The following is a 22,364-nucleotide window of genomic DNA, read 5'->3' as shown; positions in this document are numbered from 1 at the left end:
CATAGCAAAAGCAACGATAAAAACCAAATACACACACAGCGGCAACGATAAAAACCAAATACACAGCGGCAACGATAAAAACCAAACACGCACACAGCGGCGCCGCCTCGCGTCCGGCTCTGCCAAAAACCGGCTGACAAATGACTGGGCACACAGGAAAGAGCCATAAGTGGACCTTTTCTCTTGGTGCTGGAAAAAAGGTGAAGTGGGAAAGCATTTCAGAGGCCAGGTTTGATTCCCAAGCACTTTAATTTCTGTATTTGTTTATTTATCATACCGTATTTAAATGAGAGGGAGAAAAAAGCCAAAGTTCTGGTTTTTAGGTGTGCGGAAAGTGATAAAAGAGATGACAAAATCAGGAACTGCAGAACGCAAAACATGACGCAGAATTATTGAACCGAAGAGATGCATCAGAGTAACAGATGAGGCATCGTTCAGTCCAAACCGTATGAACACAGAGCTTTGCTAGATGGGAAAAGGTGCCCAAAACAGAGAAACATCACATTCTAGTACAAACCAGATGTGGGACTTGGTGGAGACATGAGCAATTTGGGGATGAAGAGAAGTTCTTTTTGAAATAAGAAATAGAAAACATATATGAAATTTATATAGGGTCACATGTGTAATGTATGCAATATACCACCACCGCTTCTCTCGCTCGGCTTTGGGTTGAACCTTCGGTTCAGCGCTGTACCCAAACGCGCGCGCCGGCCCGCCCCGCGCCGCCCGGGACCGACGCACAGGGGCGCTGCGCGGGGCCGGTGCGCGCCCGCCGCTCCCGCCGCGCCCGCCGCTCCCGCCGCGCCCGCCGCTCCCGCCGCGCCCGCCGCGCCCGCCGCGCCCGCCGCGCCCGCCGCGCCCGCCGCGCCCGCCGCGCCCGCCGCCATGGCGCGGGGAACGCGCCGCTCGCCGCTCCCGCCGCGGGGCCGGCGCCGCCCGGCAGGTAGGGAACGGGGCCGGGGCCGGCCCGGGGTCCTTGCGCGGAGGCGGCCGCACAGGCGCTCTCGCTCCGCGGCGGCGGGCGGCCGCTGCACCCGTGCCCGGGGAGCGCCGTGCGGGCGGCCCCGCGGTGCGTGGCGGGTGTCCGAGGGGCCGCCGCGATCCACCGACGCCGCGGCTGCGGGCAGCGCCTGGCTCCCGCCGGACCTGCCGCACCTGCGGGCTCGGGCGCGCCCGGCCGGGCATGAGGGGGCACGGGGAGCGGCCCGGGCCGGGCCGGCCCGTCTGCAGGGCAGCACCGGCGGGTCCGTGCAGCCCGAGCGCGGAGCGGCCCGGCCCGCTGCTCCCTGCGCCCAGCACCGTCACCGGACTCGGCCCCGCGCTGCCCCCGCCTGTTACACCGGGTCGGAGCCGGGTGACACGGGCCGTGGAGCGGGGCCGGCGGGCTGCGCGCTCTGCCACGGGTCACTACGAGCGGTTATTGCCTGGAGAGCACAAGGCAGAACTTATCTGTCCCATCGTACCATAAAAGTTGGTTTAGTTCGTTAAAGTTTATTTTTTTAAGCGTGCTTTTACATGAATTTGTGATTTAAGTAGTGTTGGCTTCTTTTTCCGCTTTACTTGTCTCTGCCCGTCCCTGGGTTCTTGTGTCTGTGGCAGGGACAGTCGCGTTGGCCCTGGAAGGGCCTTTGAACCACCACAGGTTTTAAACCATCCCATCTGGACACCTTCCTGTGGAACCTCAGCTGGGTGTTCCTGCTCGGGCGGGGGGATTGCACTGGGTGAGCTTCCCAGGGCCCTTCAACCCCTCCCATTCTGGGATTCAGCCGGTGGCCTGGGCTGGGAGCTGGTTTTTCTGGATGTGTGTGGAAGGGGCCGTGGCCGGTGAGGCTGATCTGTGCCCGCGGGGCCACTGGCGCTGGCACAGGGCAGAGGTGGTGGGAATAAAGCGTTTCAGCTCTTCACTTAATGAACAAGGCAGGTTGGAGGTGGACACCCTTGTTCTGACCGTGGTGTCCATAAGTAACCCCAGGATTCAACAGAGCTCAGTGCCATTGTTTTCAGTTTGGATTAGTTGTTTTTTTGGGGACTGTGTTTGTGTGTGTGAGGGGTTTGTTTGTTTGTTTTGGTGGGGAAGAAGAAGGATATTCCTCCTTTCTTTCTTTAAAAATAGGTAATGTTTTCAATATAGAAATCAGTAAATATTTTGGCACTTAGTTCTTTGCTATTAACTGTTAGATTATGTGGCTTCCAAGGTGTTTACAATAATCCAAAAACTGAACTCCGTGTTAAAGCTTTGATAAATCTCGTGGTTGCTTTGGCTGAAGGAACGCACACCGGTTTTCTGTTGCGTTGCGAGAAACGTCCGTGTTCCCCTTGCACTGCCCCAGGTGTGTCTGAGCAGGTTTGACTGCGCCGGGGCAGCTGTTCTCAGCTCAGGGAAGAGACTGGGATGAGTCCTGCACTATTCCTAATTATTATGAACTTTATTCTGTGGGCTTGTTGGTAGTAGACACGATTCCCAGTGGGCCCGTTAGTGTTTAAATATGTCTTCCCATTTGTGTCTCTCTCCTTCCACCCCCAACACCCCAGCTCCTGCTTTTTATAACGCTTTGTAGGTTTAAGATGTCTTTGCCTCGTTCTGGGTCTGGATCTCTGCACCCTGTTAAATTCAAACTGTAAAAAATGCTTCCATTTAGAAGTCGACAACCCTGTGTGTGTGCTTAGTGCAGGTCCCAACCCCAAAGTCATGGATCTATGGTCAGTTAAGGTTTTTTGTCCACTTCCAAAACTTTAGTTGTGTTCCTGTTTGTGGTTTGAGTCATTCCTAAAATACTTGGGGTAACCAGTGTGGAGTTCTGGATGAGCGTGTTCAAAAGAGAACAGAATGTCAGAAGACACCAGCCTAAGGATCTTGGAATACTCCAGGATATTTTGTCTCCGTGGCATATGGTGGGTTTTGTTCTGTTGTGGTTTTGGTTGGATTTTGGTTTTGTTTGGTTTTAACCCTTTGTCGTTCATGTTTAAGGACACCTGCCAGGTTATCTCCCGCTTCCAGAGATAGGGAGCGGAGGGTGTTTAGAATCTTGTTTCTGTCCACTGGCAGATAATTGGAAATGGTTGATGCTCCCATTTCAGGGGAGCAGTGAGACCCACAGAGTTCTGCTCGGCCTGGCTCTCTGGTGCATGCACACACAAGATTGCGGGGGACCCGGTGCTGCCCCTGCCGCGGGGTCGTTGCCCTGTGCATGCACGTGGCGAGCAAAGCCGGTGCAGATGCTGCAGACCTGCGGCGCTCTGAGGCTGCTCCAGACTGACCGAAGAGTTCCCGTTCCTCAAACCAAACCCGCAACCAGGAGTGAAAGGTCAGATTTGATAGCAATGGGTGTTAGGTACAGATGGACACATCTGCTCCCCCTAAAATGCCCAAATACATTTTGCATGCTATTTGGCTGAGTAATTCTTGAAACTTTTCTCCTGTACCCAAGTATCTGAGTTTGAAAACTCCAGTCTTGGTTATTCATCGTAAGAATAGGAACCTCACTGTAAGATGAAGCAATTTCTTCAAAATAATTAGGAATGCATACAAAATGTGTTCTAACTTTCAGAGATTTAAAACTTAAAACCCCCTTTGCAACCGGGAAGGAAGTATTGCTTTCAACAAGATGGTTTGGATAACTTTACATGTTCTGTGTTCAGATTTGAATTTTCTGACGTGCCTTAGAACTTAAATTGTTATTGTTAGGTCACCTGTAGCTTAATTAGTGCTAATTGGTTTTGTGATTGGCAGATATCTTAATAGAATATAATTAAACTCGTTAGAACACAAGTACAAGATAAGTTTGCAGCTGGTTGTTATCTGCATTATTGGGTTTATTCTAGAATACGTGAGCAGCTGATGAAATGTTTATTGCTATCAGTGGCATTGTTCAACAACCTGAAAGTGATTAGAGGTTGGTTGGTTTGCTTTTTAAATTCAGAATGGAAACTATGACACCTGAGGTTTGTGGGGGAAGAATGAGTGTGGACATACGGTGTTAGGGGTGCCTGCAGCCGCCGGGATCACAGCCCCTCTGCCTCGGGTGCGCAGGGGCTCTGAGCCCGCGGGAGCTCGGTGCTGGGGACTTGTGTGCGTGTGCTCAGAGTGACGCATAGACCTACAGATTGAGAGATGATTTCTGGTTAACAATTGTCTGTATTTTTCTTCACTAAGGATACATAATGTAGTATGTAATTCTGTCGGTATTTCTACATAAATTGTGTTTTCTTCTTGCAGTCAGAGCTGGAGGTATGAGAGTGTCTAAAAAGCAAGAAAACGGACCTGTGGAGAAAACCACTAAAGCTCCAGGCAAAGAAAAGGCGAGGTATCGCACCGCAGGGCTTGTTCCCTGCGCGCTGGGAAGTTCACGGGGAGCTGGGTGATGGGATGACAGAGTGTGATGCCTCGTGACACGGTCTGACAATACATTACATTTGCTGGTAGTTTGGTGTGTTCTTGAGTTTTATAGTTTTTTTAATAACTTGGGAGGTTTTGTTTGTGCTGGTGCGTCAGAAGGTGCTGTTCTCGCGGACTGCTGGCTGTCCGGGCGCAGTGTCACTGCTGTCTCTGTGCCCGGTGGCACAGGCAGGTCTGGAATGACTTGTGTTTGCCAGTGTGGCAACCTGGATCCATTGCCAAAGTGAAATTCCAGTAGGAAGTGCGTCTTGCCCGATCCACAGAATCATTAACTCAACTAAAGCAGTGTTTGCTTTTCCAAGAGTCACATTTAAGGTTCCTGATTCTGTATAAGGATCATAATGACTTTTCTTGGCTCCATTTTAAGCTATAGAAGTATCAGCGCAAATAACGGTATCATCAGAAGAATGTGCGTTCCACAGCTCTTCCTCTTGCTGAACTTAATTATTTCACATCCACAGATCATTATTTGTGCAATACTGGTAACATAGCTGTTCTTCATTGGAATATAAAGAAGTTACTGGGATAATATTCTTGCTTGACAAATTGCGACTGTCAAAGGAAATGCTCTCCAAAAGCAAAGGGTGAATTTCTTTCATGGGTCTAGACCAGAATCAAGAAAATTACAAAGCCCGATCTTGCACTTCTGGATATCAGTGCTCAGATTCTGTGACCTGCTCCACAGTGGACAAAAAAATCCCTTTTGAGATATTTAGGGACGTTTTAGATATAGAATTTTTGTATAAAACCATATCTAAATAAAGCAGCCTGCAGCACACATTTTGCACTGTTCTATTCTGAGACAGCGTATCTTCTTAAATGTCATATAGTCTTTAATGTGATTAAAGGATTTAGCTCCAAAACCCAAGTTTCTGTTACAAAATGTTTTGTATTGGGTGTGGAAATGAAGGAGACAAGTGTTTCTGTGAGCCGGAAGTGCTCAACACCTTTCTCGTTTGCTTTGCAGTGCCATTGCCAGTTTTGCAAAAACTCAGCCCGTGGGTGTGTTGCTGTTGGAAGTGCTGAGCAAAGTAAGTACAGCTGGAGGGACAGGATACGTGCCTAGTGGGACATCTGCATACAGCTCAACGAAACCAAAAATATATCAAAACCTGAACTGTCCTTAAACCGCTGTTATCTGACATTTCCGTGTTTGTCATCTACCACTAACTGTTCTTGAGAGTCTCTATTTCTTCAGCAGTTGTGTGGCTAAAACGCTGCCCTGTTTCCCTGAAAATAAGACCTACCCTGAAGATAAGCCCCAGTGTGATTTTTCAGCATTTTTGAGGGTGCTCGAAGTATAAGCCCTACTCCAAAAATAAGCCCTAGTTACAGTTCACAAAAAAGTCAATTTAAATAGTGTCCAGGCAACTATACACGTAAAAAAGTAATACATTGTGAAGCAAAAATTAATATAAGACCCTGTGTTATTTTTGGGGAAACAGGGTAGATGGTTAAAATGTACCTCACCTTCCCTCCCTGTTCTGCCGCGTCTGGTCCCGTTCCTGTTGAACACTAAGTAGCCCAGGGTGGTCGTGTGTCCCTGTTACAGAAAAGTACAGCAGGCTATAAGGTGTGTCCTTTCTTAAAGTGATACGTTGGCTTAGATCTATTGGGAGGTGGGGAGGAATTACCAGTGTCACAGTGTGTATGTGTCAGAGCTGGGATTACAACCCAGAACAACACCCAGTCCCGAGTTCTGTATCCCGCGGTGGCAGTAGCTGTAGCTCATGCATGGGTCTGACGCAGGAAGCGGGAGCTGCAGCGGTGGTGGGCACGGGGCAGCGGCACAGCGCGTTCCGTGGGAGCTGCAGGGGCGGGTGGGCACGGGGCAGGTCAGACTGCGGTGATCCCGAGGCAGCGGCACAGCGCGTTCTGTGGGAGCTGCAGCAGCGATGAGGGCAGGTCAGACTGCGGTGATCCCGAGGCAGCGGCACAGCGCGTTCCGTGGGAGCTGCAGCAGCGATGAGGGCAGGTCAGACTGCGGTGATCCCGAGGCAGCAGCACAGCGCGTTCTGTGGGAGCTGCAGCAGCGATGAGGGCAGGTCAGACTGCGGTGATCCCGAGGCAGCGGCACAGCGCGTTCCGTGGGAGCTGCAGCAGCGGTGGGTGCAGGGCAGGTCAGACTGCGGTGATCCCGAGGCAGCGGCACAGCGCGTTCCGTGGGAGCTGCAGCAGCGATGAGGGCAGGTCAGACTGCGGTGATCCCGAGGCAGCGGCACAGCGCGTTCCGTGGGAGCTGCAGCAGCGGTGGGCGCAGGGCAGGTCAGACTGCGGTGATCCCAAGGCAGCGGCACAGTGCGTTCCGTGGGAGCTGCAGCAGCGGTGGGCGCAGGGCAGGTCAGACTGCGGTGATCCCAAGGCAGCGGCACAGTGCGTTCCGTGGGAGCTGCAGCAGCGATGAGGGCAGGTCAGACTGCGGTGATCCCGAGGCAGCAGCACAGCGCGTTCTGTGGGAGCTGCAGCAGCGATGAGGGCAGGTCAGACTGCGGTGATCCCGAGGCAGCGGCACAGCGCGTTCCGTGGGAGCTGCAGCAGCGATGAGGGCAGGTCAGACTGCGGTGATCCCGAGGCAGCGGCACAGCGCGTTCCGTGGGAGCTGCAGCAGCGGTGGGCGCAGGGCAGGTCAGACTGCGGTGATCCCAAGGCAGCGGCACAGTGCGTTCCGTGGGAGCTGCAGCAGCGGTGGGCGCAGGGCAGGTCAGACTGCGGTGATCCCGAGGCAGCGGCACAGCGCGTTCCGTGGGAGCTGCAGCAGCGGTGGGCACGGGGCAGGTCAGACTGCGGTGATCCCGAGGCAGCGGCACAGCGCGTTCCGTGGGAGCTGCAGCAGCGGTGGGCACGGGGCAGGTCAGACTGCGGTGATCCCAAGGCAGCGGCACAGTGCGTTCTGCAGCTGCTGCACCTCAGGCCTCACGATACAGAGTCAGGCGTCTTCGTGACTTCTCCATTGGAAATCCTATGAGATCATTTACAATTTTATGTTGCGAAGCTGTTGATGGGCCCTTCTGGTCATCATTCTAACAGCTACCGTGCAGTGTCTTGCTAGGCTGTGGATGCAGGCTCATACACCTCTGCTTTGCAAGAGCTGATTGAATGAGCAGCTTTTTAATTTGTGTGCTGATCTGAAGGTCTGACAGTTATTATCTGTTGTTCATACACACGCAGTCTTTAGATTCTGAAGCACACAAGAGTTCCTCATCCATAGAGCTTGGTAAAACGTCAGTTGCATCACTTCAACGTAAACCTTTCATCAGCAGATGGGTTATAGCTTTAGTGTGTAGGCCCTGAAGTTTTGCTTAGACTTGTTTGTCCAGGAGAACAGAGACAGCTCGTCCATTTCTCTTGCCCTTGTCCCATCTCTGCTCTGACCCACCACTCACTTCTGCTTTCCGGGATCTCATACGCGAAGCTTCCACGGTACTTTAGAAAGTGATAATTAGATACTGTAATGATGAAGGTTTGAATCTGGGAAAGTAAGAATTTGAAGCAATTTATTGTTAACTCTGACATACTTTTTATTCTGCTCTCCTTACCTTGACAGCTCATTCTGTGAACTACTAAAAAAAGGGAGGGGAGAAAAATCAGTAGTTCATTGAACGTAGTGAGGCCAATGGCGCTTTGGAAACAGAAGTTACAGTCGCATGTACGAGTCACCATGAGTTTTATGTATTGATCATTTGGACTTTTTGTAGTCAGGTCTTACTGCCATTTTTAAACTGCTTGTGGGTGATGGAGCTGAGGAAGAGGACAGCAGAGAAGCTGTATTCTGTCCCAGCTTCCCCCACCTTTAATGTTACAGGTGAGCCACAGGATTCATGCAGCAGCATTACAAGCAGCTCACCGGAAGCCGCGGCCTGCCCTGGAGAAGTTCATACTGCCTAGAAGAATTCGCATTATTCAACAGCCACGGAAATGTTAAGATACTTATTAAAATACTCATGTTTACTTAAAATTGACTTTATATTCTAACTAGCACTGAGCACACTGGGGTAAAATGATTAAAAGCCGTGCCTTGTATCGTACTATATTTCTGTTACTGACAATAAAATACTTAATAAGAAGAGTTACTAAATGTGCTTGGGATTTATTAAACTATCACGGCTTCTAACCTGGTCATACAAGTGTACAGTAATTACTCAACGCTAAGGAGTCCAACAGCTTCACTTACTGTGTGAATTTTGACTGAAGTACTGGAATCTGTCAGCCCTCTTTATATATTTTTGATATATTTATTTATTTAAATTTAGTGATAGCAGAGCTGAAGCGAACGTGACCCTAAGAGAGCGGGTCACAACCGACAGGCATGGTTTGTGTTTTAATTGAGGCTGTGTTCCTTGCTGTCTGAATGACAGGCTTGCTGCGGAGTGACAAACCTCAGGAAGCCCTGGGAGAGATTTCCCTGCAGTGGAGAACATTTTTTGTCTCGCATTCTGTAAGGAAGTGCAGCGGATCCCTCTGCTGGGCTGCAGAGGGCAGGAAGAGCCGGGCGGGCGCAGCCGGTGTGCGCTGGGGCGGGGAGGGCGAGCGGGGACGCTGCTGCGCGGGAGTGGAACTGCGGGGGGCACCTGGGGAGCCGGGCTGCACAGACGCAGCCACTGGAATACGGGGTTCCGGGCTGCACAGACACAGCGGGTGGAACGCGGGGTTCCGGGCTGCACAGACACAGCGGGTGGAACGCGGGGTTCCGGGCTGCACAGACACAGCGGGTGGAACGCGGGGTTCCGGGCTGCACAGACACAGCGGGTGGAACGCGGGGTTCCGGGCTGCACAGACACAGCGGGTGGAACGCGGGGTTCTGGGATGCACAGACACAGCGGGTGGAACGCGGGGTTCCGGGATGCACAGACACAGCGGGTGGAACGCGGGGTTCCGGGATGCACAGACACAGCGGGTGGAACGCGGGGTTCCGGGCTGCACAGACACAGCGGGTGGAACGCGGGGTTCCGGGCTGCACAGACACAGCGGGTGGAACGCGGGGTTCCGGGCTGCACAGACACAGCGGGTGGAACGCGGGGTTCCGGGCTGCACAGACACAGCGGGTGGAACGCGGGGTTCCGGGCTGCACAGACACAGCGGGTGGAACGCGGGGTTCCGGGCTGCACAGACACAGCGGGTGGAACGCGGGGTTCCGGGCTGCACAGACACAGCGGGTGGAACGCGGGGTTCTGGGATGCACAGACACAGCGGGTGGAACGCGGGGTTCCGGGCTGCACAGACACAGCGGGTGGAACGCGGGGTTCCGGGCTGCACAGACACAGCGGGTGGAACGCGGGGTTCCGGGCTGCACAGACACAGCGGGTGGAACGCGGGGTTCCGGGCTGCACAGACACAGCGGGTGGAACGCGGGGTTCCGGGATGCACAGACACAGCGGGTGGAACGCGGGGTTCCGGGATGCACAGACACAGCGGGTGGAACGCGGGGTTCCGGGATGCACAGACACAGCGGGTGGAACGCGGGGTTCCGGGATGCACAGACACAGCGGGTGGAACGCGGGGTTCCGGGATGCACAGACACAGCGGGTGGAACGCGGGGTTCCGGGATGCACAGACACAGCGGGTGGAACGCGGGGTTCCGGGATGCACAGACACAGCGGGTGGAACGCGGGGTTCCGGGATGCACAGACACAGCGGGTGGAACGCGGGGTTCCGGGCTGCACAGACACAGCGGGTGGAACGCGGGGTTCCGGGCTGCACAGACACAGCGGGTGGAACGCGGGGTTCCGGGCTGCACAGACACAGCGGGTGGAACGCGGGGTTCCGGGCTGCACAGACACAGCGGGTGGAACGCGGGGTTCCGGGCTGCACAGACACAGCGGGTGGAACGCGGGGTTCCGGGCTGCACAGACACAGCGGGTGGAACGCGGGGTTCCGGGATGCACAGACACAGCGGGTGGAACGCGGGGTTCCGGGATGCACAGACACAGCGGGTGGAACGCGGGGTTCCGGGATGCACAGACACAGCGGGTGGAACGCGGGGTTCCGGGATGCACAGACACAGCGGGTGGAACGCGGGGTTCCGGGATGCACAGACACAGCGGGTGGAACGCGGGGTTCCGGGATGCACAGACACAGCGGGTGGAACGCGGGGTTCCGGGATGCACAGACACAGCGGGTGGAACGCGGGGTTCCGGGATGCACAGACACAGCGGGTGGAACGCGGGGTTCCGGGCTGCACAGACACAGTGGGTGGAACACGGGGTTCTGGGATGCACGGACACAGTGGGTGGAACGCGGAGTTCTGGGCTGCGCAGACACGGTTAACACGGGGTTCCGGGCTGCACAGACACAGCCACTGGAACGCGGGGTTGCGGGCTGCACGGACACAGCGGGTGGTGCTTGGCACAGCTGGCTGGAGCGGGGCAGGCACAGCTGGCTGGAGCTTGGCTGGCACAGCTGGCTGGAGCGGGCAGGCACAGCTGGCTGGAGCTCGGCAGGCACAGCTGGCTGGAGCTTGGCTGGCACAGCTGGCTGGAGCGGGCAGGCACAGCTGGCTGGAGCTCGGCAGGCACAGCTGGCTGGAGCTCGGCAGGCACAGCTGGCTGGAGCGGGCAGGCACAGCTGGCTGGAGCTCGGCGGGCACAGCTGGCTGGAGCGGGGCGGGCACAGCTGGCTGGAGCGGGGCGGGCACAGCTGGCTGGAGCGGGGCAGGCACAGCTGGCTGGAGCAGGGCAGGCACAACTGGCTGGAGCTTGGCCGGCACAGCTGGCTGGAGCGGGGCAGGCACTGCTGGCTGGAACGGGTCGGGCACAGCTGGCTGGAGCTGGGCAGGCACAGCTGGCTGGAGTGGGGCGGGCACAGCTGGCTGGAACGGGTCGGGCACAGCTGGCGGGAGCTGGGCAGGTGCAGCTCCGGGCGGCTCCGCAGTGAGGTACCGACTGAGGGCTGAACCCAGCGTGCCATTTCTGACTCGTGTCAAACCGCGGAGGTGAAATGGCAGAGATTACTCGTGGCAAATCTGGAAAGGTACCGTGAGAGAACTGTAACAGAATACGGTGTTGCTTAAAGCTTCTATCCCTTCCAAGCTGTACTCGTTTAGCCTGTTTTTCTCTAAGCAGCGTGCACAGGTTTGCAAGTCATTTCAAGTGCAGTGACCTCTCCCTGGTGTACAAAACCCAGAAACCCTGGTAACAGGTACACACATAACCCAGGTGTTTACTGAGCATATTGCTAGTTTCAGTGGTAGAGGAGTATATTTCTAGAATGTACCAAAACCAATTCCTTGGTTTAATCAGTGTCATTTGTGCTATTCGTATTGTGATGGCTCCTGTTGTAATCCTGCGGCAGGTTCGCACTGAAGCCCCTCCTGGCTTTGGAAGCCTGGCTGTCCCTGAGGCCGTGGTTTCAACGTGCTGCCGTTCCTCCTGGTCCCTCGCGCATCTTCCAGATCATCCTGTCCTGCTTCACACGAGCAGCTGATCAGTGTAGCGGGAGGAATGTGCACTTCGCGCTTTGGACCACTCGTGGGTCGAATCTTTTCCCGGGGTGCGTGTTGGGATTGTTTGCAGCTGCCAGAGCCCCGTTGGTGCTGCTCCCAGCCCGTTCCACGTCCCCCCAGGGCCAGCCCACGGGCGCTGCAGCTGTCCTCAGCCTGGCTCAGCTGCCGCCAGCGCTGAGGGCGCCTCGGCTTCCCTGCAGAAACCAGTCACGGTTTGCCCTTTATTCAGCAAAACCACACAGAGAACAATGATTCAGCATGACAGCATGTTTATTGTTCTTGCCAAACTTGGCCACAGACTCTACTCCTGGCTATTATTCCACTCTTGATTAATTTTAATGACAAATTTTAGATCACTTTAGTAACAGAAATTTCAGTCTGGCACTTCATTTATAGCAGGCTACCACTGTTAGCTCATTCTTCATTGAAGAGGACTTAAGATTTGGAAGTTTGAGTATGGCCAGCTCTCTAACTCTCCAGGTGTTTGCTAACACTGAAGATTTTATCGAGGTTTGTGGCTCGTATCAAGAGCAGCTTAAGAAACGTCAGTGGTTCTTTATTGCCCCGTTTAGCCACAAGAGGCTGCTGTGTGCCCGCAGCCCGCGCAGGCTCTGCCCGCCAGCTCTCGGCGCACACGGCTCTGTGCCCGCAGGGACCTGTATGGTGATCTGCTCAAACAGTTTCAAAGGAGGAATAATAACTCCTTTATGAAAGCATCATTTGGTGTTTTACAGAGGACATGACTCCCTAGAAGTTGTAAAGATACAAAGGGCATAACCCGATGGTAACAAAAAGTGGTTTCTCATTCCTTGTCCTTCCAGCGTCCTCTGCGTTCACAGCTGTAGGCGATGACCCGTGAGAGCAGCACAAGGAATGGGGTGAAATGCATACTGTATTGGTACCAGGTGAGTTTAATGAGCTAATTAAGATCGCCTGGTTTTGTAGATGTTTTCTCATGATGTTTCTGAATGTGGTCACTTCAGAACAAATGCATTGCTTCATGACCAGGGAGCACTGGAAGCTGGATACAGCATTTCCTACCCAACAGTTGGGTGGAAAGGGATGGAATTTCCCCAGCTGCCTTCAGCTATACACACCGCTTTTCCGCTTGGGTTTGCAGATGGTGATTAAGACAGAAGTTGTTTTTATATAAAGGAATGATTAAGACTTTTCCTAAGCTACTATTAAACATGTTTTATATCATAGCCATCATTTTAGTTTCACAATATGCATTTAGTGTATACTGAAATAGAACAGTCACTAAAATGAAGATTGACTTTAAAATTTAAATCCAAACTTCTCCTTTCATTGTTGATAACTCTCTTAAATTCCTTCTAGTTTAAATTTGCTGCATTTGGTGTGCGTTTTCAGAGTTAAAGAGCTGGAGCAAACCGAGCTATCAGTAAGCTACAGAAGCTTGTTTGTTCTCATGTTACTATCAAGAAACATCAAAAAGCAGTGAAATGCAAGATTTCTATTGAAAAAACCCAGCTGAAACTGAAAGCTTTTAACTTGGTTTATTCTGTGGATCTTAGCCTTAAAAAGTCAAAAAGCCCGGTGTAGAATGAGCTGGTTTTGTCGGAGCTGTCACAGATGGGCAGGCGTACAATTGCTGTCCGCAGCGGGTGTGCACCTGAGCTCTCTGGACCAAAGTGCGCTGGGGTTTCCAAGGACGGCACTTTAGAATGGGTCACGGAGAGCCCTCCAGTTACGTTGCAAACTCCAGCTGCCAGTCCTCTGGTGGCAGCGTAGAGCTGGCCTTGATACCTTGAATTGCAATGAATAAAGAGAAAAAGCTGTGTGGGGCGGGAGAGGAGCGGATAGCAGAGTGTGCCAAAGCTCTGCACCTCTGGGCTGTAAGGATTCAGGATGTGGCTGACAAAATTGCATATACTGCATGCATCTGCTGGTTTATATGCATACGCTATTCTAAACTAATAAGCTCACACTTCACAGATTGAAGAACCTTAAGGCTGAAGCTGGTAGGGATGATAGAAGGTTCATATTTTCAAATGTTTCATATCTTTAGTCCTAACTTAGCATCTACATACATTTGTGCACAGGCCAGGAGTGACTGCTCGCTCGTTTTCAGTCACTGCCTTTAGAGCCGCCTCAGTTAAGGGGGCTACGCGAGGAACTCTGAATTAACAAGAATTCTCTCAAGTGACTTCTCACTTGTCCTGTGGTTTCTCGGATTTCAAGCTGGAGGCTACATAAAGTGCACTCAAATTCCCACATTTTCACTAAAATGTGACAGTGCAGCACTGCCATAAATCCACGTTTGCAGAGCGTCTGCTGGGTTCTGCTGCTCGCGCTGCGGGCGCGGCGCTGTGCGTGTTCTGAGCAGGGCCTGCGTGCGCGGACCAGCACACCTGCGGGACGGAATAACCAAGTCTACCACCCAGCTCTTGCTGGTTTTCTGATTCACTGGAGCAACAGAAAAGGCCTAATCTCCCACACAGCCTCCAAAAACCATGCAGAAGCTAAATAAGGAATTAATGCTTATCTGCAGATGAGATAGGAAACTCGTTGGGTAACTTGGATCTACTCTTGCAATGCTTTAGTCTTCTGTGTGTGCTGTCAGGCCAGCCCCGGCAGTGAGGCAGCAGATGTACTACCTACCTTTTCCTTTTTCCTCTAAGCAACATCTGGTTCAGTGTAGTGAAGCTATGTGGATTTCTCTAAAAAGTAATCCTTAACCAGAAAATTTACACCTTCTCGGACATCTGCAAATCCAACAATCACAAAGCTATTGAACATAGGTTGTGTTGATTCTAGTTCTAGAACAAGTTGTTTTCTTAAAATCAGTAAATCAAGGAATTCCTATGAAATTATTATTTTGCGTAAGAATGAATCTGACAGGATAAAAGCAGCTGCATTGAAAAGAAGCTCCTAAAATTTACAAAATTATCTTATTTGCAGAAACACTCCAAAACCAGAATTGAAACGTTAGGGTAAGATGAGAAGTCCAAACTAACATAAACAGCACTGGAGCTGAGCAGAAAAAGTGAGAGGTCTGATTTGTTATTTCCCTAGTCCCCAGCATTACAGCAAACATTGCTGCCATGGTCTAGGATTCCTGATTTCCCCAAAAAGTAAATAAATAAAAAGAAGCTTTAAAACTATGAGAAGCTTGCATGATAAGTGTGAGACTGTGAGAGAAGGAAAAGGAATAGCTGAAGAATTTGAGCGTCTGGGAATGGACAAACCATGTGAACAAATGAGTGGAAGGAGCAGAGGGCAGAACAGTTAAAGTAGAAAAGCAGCTGTGGGCTGAATTCTTCCCCAAAGGAAAGCACTGGTGAGAGCACAGATCTTGGTGTTGCTACTATCAAGAGCCTTGCTCTACTGAGACAAATAGGGAACCATGCCCTAGTTAAAAATACTTTGATTCTGAGCTTTCCTGTGGAACAGCAGGACCCAGATCCAACTGGCTGTAAATAGTGTTTCAGAACTGTGGGTTCATATCCAGAGGGAGGGAGCACTGGGCCTGATGAGGAATAGGTCCCAGAACGCTGAAGTCATAGCTCTGGTTTTTGTCTCGGATTTTGGAGACAAAGACAAAATCATAAAATGCTGCCAAAACTAAGACGTTTCCTCCATGAGAGACAGAATTCCTTTCTCTGCAGACATCCGCCTTGTCACACGGGCAAAGCGGGGGGAAGAGAATGTGATGAAGAGGATTGTCCCCTGGCAGAAAGCAAGCTCTGGCTGAGTCGCACCCAGCGTCCTGCCCTTGTTTCAGGACAAGTCTTCTGCTCCGGAGCCAGAGCCAGGAGCGTGAGGTGAGAACTGCTCCGGGTGCACCGGGAGCCTGGGCTCCTCCAGCGCCGTGCGAGGCGGCGGTGGCGGAGGTTCTGGGGGGCTCTCCGTGTGAGCCTCTCGCTTCTTCCTGAGCACTGAGGCGGATTGTCTGTCCTACCCTCACAGACACGTCGAGAGATGCTCTGGGAAATGCCTGCATAGCATAGAAAATGGGCTGGAATACTCTGGCACTGTAATCATTATTTTGCACTTAAATTCATTTTTAGTTTTCCATGACGAATTATATATGAACACAAATGATAGCTTGCCCAGCAAACTTTATAAATGTATTTTGGATTGTCCCTACATTTTCCTTTTTTGGTGTGAGGAGGATTCATTTTTTTAAAATGAATTACGTGAAACTGTATTGCAGAAGTTACATGTAGGGAAGCTAAGCGCTTGGGCATCTACGCAGGGAGTAACTGGAGTGTTGGACATTGGGGGCAAGCAGTATGAGGCTGGAAAGAGAAAAACACATCAGAGGGGTATTTCTGCTAACATTATCAACTGTTGTGCTCATAATGATGGCGTTCAAACCATCACTGCTAAACTTAGTCTTCATCCTCACCCCCTCACTTTATCACTAAACCCATTAATGTGAGATGGTTATTGACATGTAAAAAGCCAGAGAGATGCTCCGAGTGGCTGCTTTGATACAGCTCACTGGGATTACACAGGTGGTGGTGATCTCAAGCGCACCAAAGCGAAAATATAATTTTCTTTCTCACAAGCCATCTTTCTGAGGAAATAAATGTTTCAAGACAGTTACTGCGAGGCATCATCTTGAGCCTTCAGATCACTTTTGCAGTTCTCTTCTGTACCCTTTGTAATTTTTCAGTATCTTGGAAAATATGAATAGAGAGGCTGCAAATAGTTTTACCAAAGCTGTCCTCAGAGGTAATGCCACCTCTCTGCACCCCCTTGCTAAGCCCTTGTTCAAAGAATGCGCTCGCTTTTTTCTGCAGCAGCATTCACATTGCCTGGCTTTACAGGCCCAAATCCTGCCCAAGGTGCTGCTCTCTGCGCTGCCAGGGGCTGCGTCCCTCTGCACAGAGCCGTGTCCTCCTGCGCGGAGCCGTGTCCTTCTGCGCGGAGCCGTGTCCTCCTGCACAGAGCCGTGTCCTCCTGCACGGAGCCGTGTCCTTCTGCACGGAGCCGTGTTCCTCCTGCACGGAGCCGTGTCCTCCTGCACGGAGCCATGTTCCTTCTGCACGGAGCCGTGTTCCTCCTGCACGGAGCCGTGTCCTCCTGCACGGAGCCATGTTCCTTCTGCACAGAGCCGTTTCCTCCTGCGCAGAGCCGTGTCCTCCTGCACGGAGCCGTGTCCTCCTGCACGGAGCCGTGTCCTTCACAGAGCCATGTTCCTTCTGCACAGAGCCTTGTGCTCCTGCACAGAGCCGTGTCCTTTACAAAGCCGTGTCCTTCTGCACAGAGCCATGTCCTTCACAGGGCCATGATCCTTCTGCACAGAGCCATGTTCCTTCTCCCTGAAGGTGCCATTTCCAACCTGTCTCCTAAGCGCCTTGCATGGCCCAGTTCAGCAAGTGATGTGGCTGCTCCGAGAGACCTGTTGTCATTTTTATTTGTAATTCACCCATCTTTTTGTCCTTTGAAGACCTTGTAAGCCAGGACGTAGCTATTTTCAGGTTACCGATAAGGAAAGCTGCACTGCTTGAAGTGGGATCACGGCACCTGTGCTGCGTGTGCAGCCGCGGGGCCGCCCGTCCCCGGCGGGGCCCACAGACCCCGGCCGGGCTTGGGGCGTTCACAGCCGGGCTGGGGTCACCGCAGCCCCGCACACCGCAGCGCAGGCGAGCAGGAGCCGCGGGGACGAGCAGGAGCCGCGGGGACGAGCAGGAGCCGCGGGGACGAGCAGGAGCCGCGGGGACGAGCAGGAGCCGCGGGGACGAGCAGATGCCCAGGTGTTCTCGGCAGCCTCGTGGCCCGGGCGGGCTGGCGGGCGCGGCCCCCGCGGTGTTTCTGAGGTGGCGGAACATTCTGCTCCGCGAAGGCGGCGTCCGCCGGGCCGGGGCCGCCCGCTCCTCCGCCCGCCGTGCTGCGGGCCGGGAGCCGCGGGGCCGCGCCGAGGGAGCGGCGGGAGCCGCCCCGCCCCACCGAGCCGGGCTGTGCAGCGCGGGGCGGGGACTGCAGCCGCTCCTGAGCTCATCCCTGGGCTGCCCGCGGCGGAGCGGAGCGGAACGCAGCGCCGCCTGGGCCGCCCTGCCTGGGCCGCGCCGCCGGAGCCGCCGTGCGGGGCCGGGCCCCCGGGCCGAGGTGAGTGCTCCTCATTCCCCCTGCTCCTCTCTCCGCCGGGCCGGGCGCGGCCTCTCCGGACGCTCTGCGGGGTCGGCGGCAGCGGAGGCGCGAGTGAAACTTTCCGGCCGAGGAGCGTGTGCGGGCATGTCGGGCTGGGGCCGCGGGGCGGGGGCCGAGGGGCGGCGGGCCGGGGCGCTGCCTGTCCCCGGGCCGGTGCCGGTCCCCGGGCCGGCGGGGCCTGGGACGGGGAACGCGGGGAGGCCGGAGGGCCCGGAGCGGGCGGAGGCTCCCGCAGGCCCGGCCCGGGGCCGCCTGCGCCGCGGGATCGCCGCCCCGGCACATACCGTGCGTGTCTGTGACTGGTGCCGTTTCGTGCCTTTATCAGCAGAGATTGGGGGGAACCCAAACAAACACAAAACTTCCCTTCAGGAAAACTTGATTTGTTTGTGGTTCCTGGTTCTTGATAGGAAAATGCGAGAAGACCCCGCTAGAGCAGGGAGCAGCCGCGGTGGTCTCGTCAGCCGTGCGCAGCTGAGGTTGATGGACGCGGCCGCACGGGCTGCGCTGTGCGGCGGGGCTGACCCGCAGCTGTTCCGGGCCGCAGCGGGGGCGTGGGCCTGTCCGCTGGTCGTGACCTTGTTCTGGTTCACAGGACAGGGGGTCCTGCCCTTGTGCTCATCGCCGTTGCCTGCTATGATCTCAATAATACAACGATAATTTATTTTGTCTTTTAATATGTGAGTTACTAATAATGTATGGTAACTGTGCGTTTTGTAACGTGCTACCTAAAGTTCTCTGATTTTGCCAGAGTGTTATTTTAATGATTTGTTTGTTGTAGCCCCATAATGCATATTTATTGAACAGAGAGTAAACTGAGTCATAAGTGATTGTTTTCAAAACCAGAACGTAACTGAAGACATCTTTCCGTGAGGATGAGCCTTGGGGGGAAGGGGGGTTTGTATGTTATGTGAGATGCACTGGCACAGCGGGGCTGGGCTGGGAGCGAGCGCTGCTCGGTGTGGGAGGTTGGCGCTGGGTGTGAGCAGTCTGCAGGAGCTGTGCTGGGGTACCATATGTTAGATGTTGGGCTCATCCAGGCTGCTGCAGAGTTTTGCAGGATTATTCAGAGCATGTTGGTTGTTTGCGAGTCCTGTGTTAGCTCATGTTTGGTAGCTGTTGCTTAAAAATAACCTGATGCTTATAAAACTAAAAATACCAGGAAATAAGGGAAATGAGTGTGATACCTTGGATCCTGCAGAATTTCCTTCCACTGTAGTTTGATATGCAGCTGCCCAGAATGAACCTTCCCCATTTGTTCTGATCTGACAGTCAAGTGCTGGAAAAATAGCATTATTTCATTAAACAATGCTGGTAAACGAGGTAAGCACAAAGACAATAGCTTTTTGCTGTTGCTGGGGCAGTGTATCTACAGCCGGGTGTACGTGGATGCTGTAAGTGCTGGTTGTCTCTCTTTCTCAGTGTAGCTAACCATTGGAATGTCCAAACGGTGAGGAATTATGTCTGCTTTGGAGCCAAAACATATTTGGTTCATGGCCAAAGTTGCTCAGCTTCCCATAACAGTCTGTAGGAAGAAGACATTTGGTGTGTAACCACAGTCCTGAGGTGGATGCCATAGCAACTGGGTGATGTGAGCGGGCGCTGCTGAACGCAGCTGAGCTCTGTGGGCAGACCTGGGATGTCCTCCTTCGGCTGGACTGCCGTTGTCCGGTTTAAGCCTGTCTTTGAGGAGCAGAGATTAATCAGCAAGCCTTGACTGTCGTGTGTGTGAGAACATCAGCCCGATCTGCTGGTTGTTTGTAATGATACCCATGAAAACATCTGTCAGTTAAAGTTTACATTCATGGTTTTAAAATTGAGATTTTTCTGTAGAGATGCTGTTTTGACTACAAGTTGGTATTTCAGGCTCTGTTGGGAGGTAGATATTTGTGTTTTGCAGGGAAACAAAAGAAGGTCAGCTTTGGGTTTTGTGGGTGGCTCAGGTTTGAGAAAACTGGGTTAGTTTATGTCTTTTGGTTGCTGAAGGCTCCCAAGACTTAACATGGAGATTGGAGAGTTTATTTATCACAAAGCTGTGGCAATGGAAAGAAAAAAGTATATGGCCTAACAAGTGTCTGAGCTCCTATTTTTCTGAAATACGTTTGCGTGTAGGAGGCACTGCTGCTAGAAAAGGGACTTCTGGATAAATAGGACAGTGTAACACCAACCTGAAAAACACACACACCCCAAAGGCAAGCACTGAAACAGTCTGATGCTCACTGCGTTTGGGTTCGTGTTGAACTTCAGTCTCAAAAACTTATTTACATTTTTAAAAAAAGTTTGTTGGAGCCTTGAACTGTCTGATCTTGTCCTGAAGGGCAGTGAATAAAAAGATCAGTTGCTCATTAATGCAAAATATCTATTGTGTGGCCTGATATTAATGCATCTACTTCCTATGCAATCTCTTACAACCTCCTCCTTTTAAAATTCGTTGTTTAGCATGGCTGATTAAATCCTTTAGCATTCATTGTATGTAGGAAATGGTGTAAGGATATTTCAGCACGCTCACCTGATGAGGTTGTTTCCCGAAGTGTAAAATGCGCTCTGCAGACGCCGAGCTGCTCTCCGCTCTGCTCAGCCTCGCCACGCACCCGCAGGGCTCCAGTGCAGCGTGCCTGGCCTGCCTGCTGCGGACAGGGACCATTTTGAGTAGTCTGAACCAGAACCTGGTGTTTCGCCGTCCAGTTCTGTGCCTCAGCAAAGTCGGTGCCTTCGATCTCCTTATCGTAGCTGAAAAATGTCCCGTTGCTTCCCCCCTCTCCTTTCAGCTTCATAAAGAGAGTAATCCCCAAGAGCTTGCTTTGTAGTTATGTCAGGTTTCTGTGCTGTATCGGGGATACACCGCTGTATAGACTTCTTTTTTGTCCACTCCTGTGTCTTGAAGTACACGCGTTGTGGCTCATGTTAATGCCATGACTTGGACTTTTAAAGTGCTGTTTCTCTTGCCATGTTTTGGCAATTCTGCTGGTGTTTCCTCCTCTCACTGAGAGCAGTCCCGTTAAGCTATAGGCTGTAGGCTTGGTCTGTAAAGGCACTTGGTACTGAAATAGTAAACTTTGTAGTATCTTGAGTGTTTGGCTTCCCTGTATAATGTGTGGAGATGCTCCGGTGTGTAAGTAGTTCAAGAGTGTCAGGAAGCAGAAGGCCAGGTAACAGAAAGTGTCTATTAGAGTTATTTCTCTATTTTGTGACCAGCAGCCGTTGCTGGAATATATGCCTTATTTCCAATTTAGTATTTCACTTATTTTGTTTCCTCCTCTTGATCTGGAGCAATAATTTACTGAGGAGGGTTCCCGTTAGAAAGCAGAAGCTCCCCGTGTGTGGGTGCACACCTTGCAGAGCAGCCAGCCCGCTGGGTTTGCCGCGTCCCCCCGTTTGCCGCGTCCCCCCGTTTGCCGCATCCCCCCGTTTGCCGCGTCCCCCATTGGTGCCACGGGATGCCAGGCCCCACGTGTTGGCAGAGAGCACTTCGCTGCACGATGCTTCCAGCACTAGAATTTCGCTGGCTCTCAGACAGGGAACGGTTCCATGGTATCAGTCAATGAGCTCTTGGTGTAGTCATTAACAAATTTTGGATGTCTTTGAGGTCAAATCAAGAGCGGCTTTTAGGATCTCGATGTTGCTGAAGTTGGTGGCAATGCTTAACAAGTTATGGCGCGTTTCCCTTTCTCTGTACGTGCCGTGAGTCGAGGGGCGCGGGGGCTGCGGGTTCTGGTGTTGGCGGAGCGCTGCTCCGTGGAGCGCTGCTCGGGCACCCCTGCCGTCCAGACGACCAAAGCAGTTTTGTAAATAGGGCTGATTTTGAAGTCACCTACTTCTGCCTCATGTGCCTTGGTGAACTCGGCTGTCTCTAGATGCGTATGGAACTGGAAAACTAGATGGAGCATAGAGTTGCAGTGATCTTAAATATCGTAACAAAGCTGCAGATGTGTATTTTGAATCTCTCTGTGCATTTTTCTTATAAGCCACCTTAAATTCGTGGTGTTGCTTTAGAATTAGAACTTGTGAAGTATCAATAAATGCAGATTTTCATGTTGTAGATTTCCAAAATACAGAGTGGTGCTAAAAGAGAAGAAACTCCATAACCTACAGTAGAGTTGTTTGCAGTCTCATTTTAGCCTGCTGTAGAATTTCCCCTCTTCTCAGTGATCCAAGTATTACTAAAATTGAACTTTCGTATTTTTTTTGAAGAAGCGTCACTTTGCAGCATGGTAAGAAAGATCTGATCAAGGAGACGTGTGTGGCCGTGCCTGCAGGCGGGCACCCCAGCGCCGAGCCACCTTGGCTGCTACCCGCCCGTCCCCACACCTGGCGGTGGCAGATCTGCCCTCAAAGTATTCCAGCGTGTTTGTAACGAAGTCTGAAGGCTCTGTAAGGACCGCGCGGCTTAGTCCCTGCTGCTGCGGTCAGTCC

The 22,364-nt window shown here is 52.6% G+C and overlaps 2 protein-coding genes across 6 annotated transcripts in view; both read left to right on the top strand.

Annotated features, from left to right (window-relative positions):
* The first annotated feature begins 842 nt into the window (after window positions 1-842).
* DAPL1 (death associated protein like 1) lies at window positions 843-8,471 on the top strand. Of its 2 annotated transcripts, none has more exons than XM_065841363.2 (4): window positions 843-943; window positions 4,217-4,304; window positions 5,364-5,427; window positions 8,199-8,471. In XM_065841363.2, exons 1-4 carry the CDS (start codon window positions 886-888, stop codon window positions 8,316-8,318), a joined length of 330 nt encoding a protein of 109 aa, XP_065697435.1. In that variant the 5' UTR covers window positions 843-885; the 3' UTR covers window positions 8,319-8,471. The 2 variants fall into 2 exon arrangements, with proteins under 2 accessions (XP_065697435.1, XP_071666740.1); XM_071810639.1 differs by lacking the exon at window positions 843-943 and adding an exon at window positions 3,332-3,893.
* Window positions 8,472-17,771: 9,300 nt separating this feature from the next.
* TANC1 (tetratricopeptide repeat, ankyrin repeat and coiled-coil containing 1) overlaps window positions 17,772-22,364 on the top strand; it is a 73,094-nt gene continuing 68,501 nt past the window's right edge. For 3 of the 4 annotated variants that reach the window (XM_071810635.1, XM_065841250.2, XM_071810634.1), the window contains exon 1: window positions 17,796-17,912. The gene's annotated coding sequence lies outside the window, so the exon portion shown is untranslated. Of the gene's footprint in view, window positions 17,913-22,364 lie in introns of all 4 variants that reach the window. The other variant, XM_065841251.2, reaches the window with a different exon arrangement.

The sequence above is a fragment of the Patagioenas fasciata genome, chromosome 7 (genome assembly GCF_037038585.1).
Source record: "Patagioenas fasciata isolate bPatFas1 chromosome 7, bPatFas1.hap1, whole genome shotgun sequence".
Classification (NCBI taxonomy): Eukaryota; Metazoa; Chordata; class Aves; order Columbiformes; family Columbidae; genus Patagioenas; species Patagioenas fasciata.
This window is presented reverse-complemented; position numbering and strand designations above follow the sequence as displayed.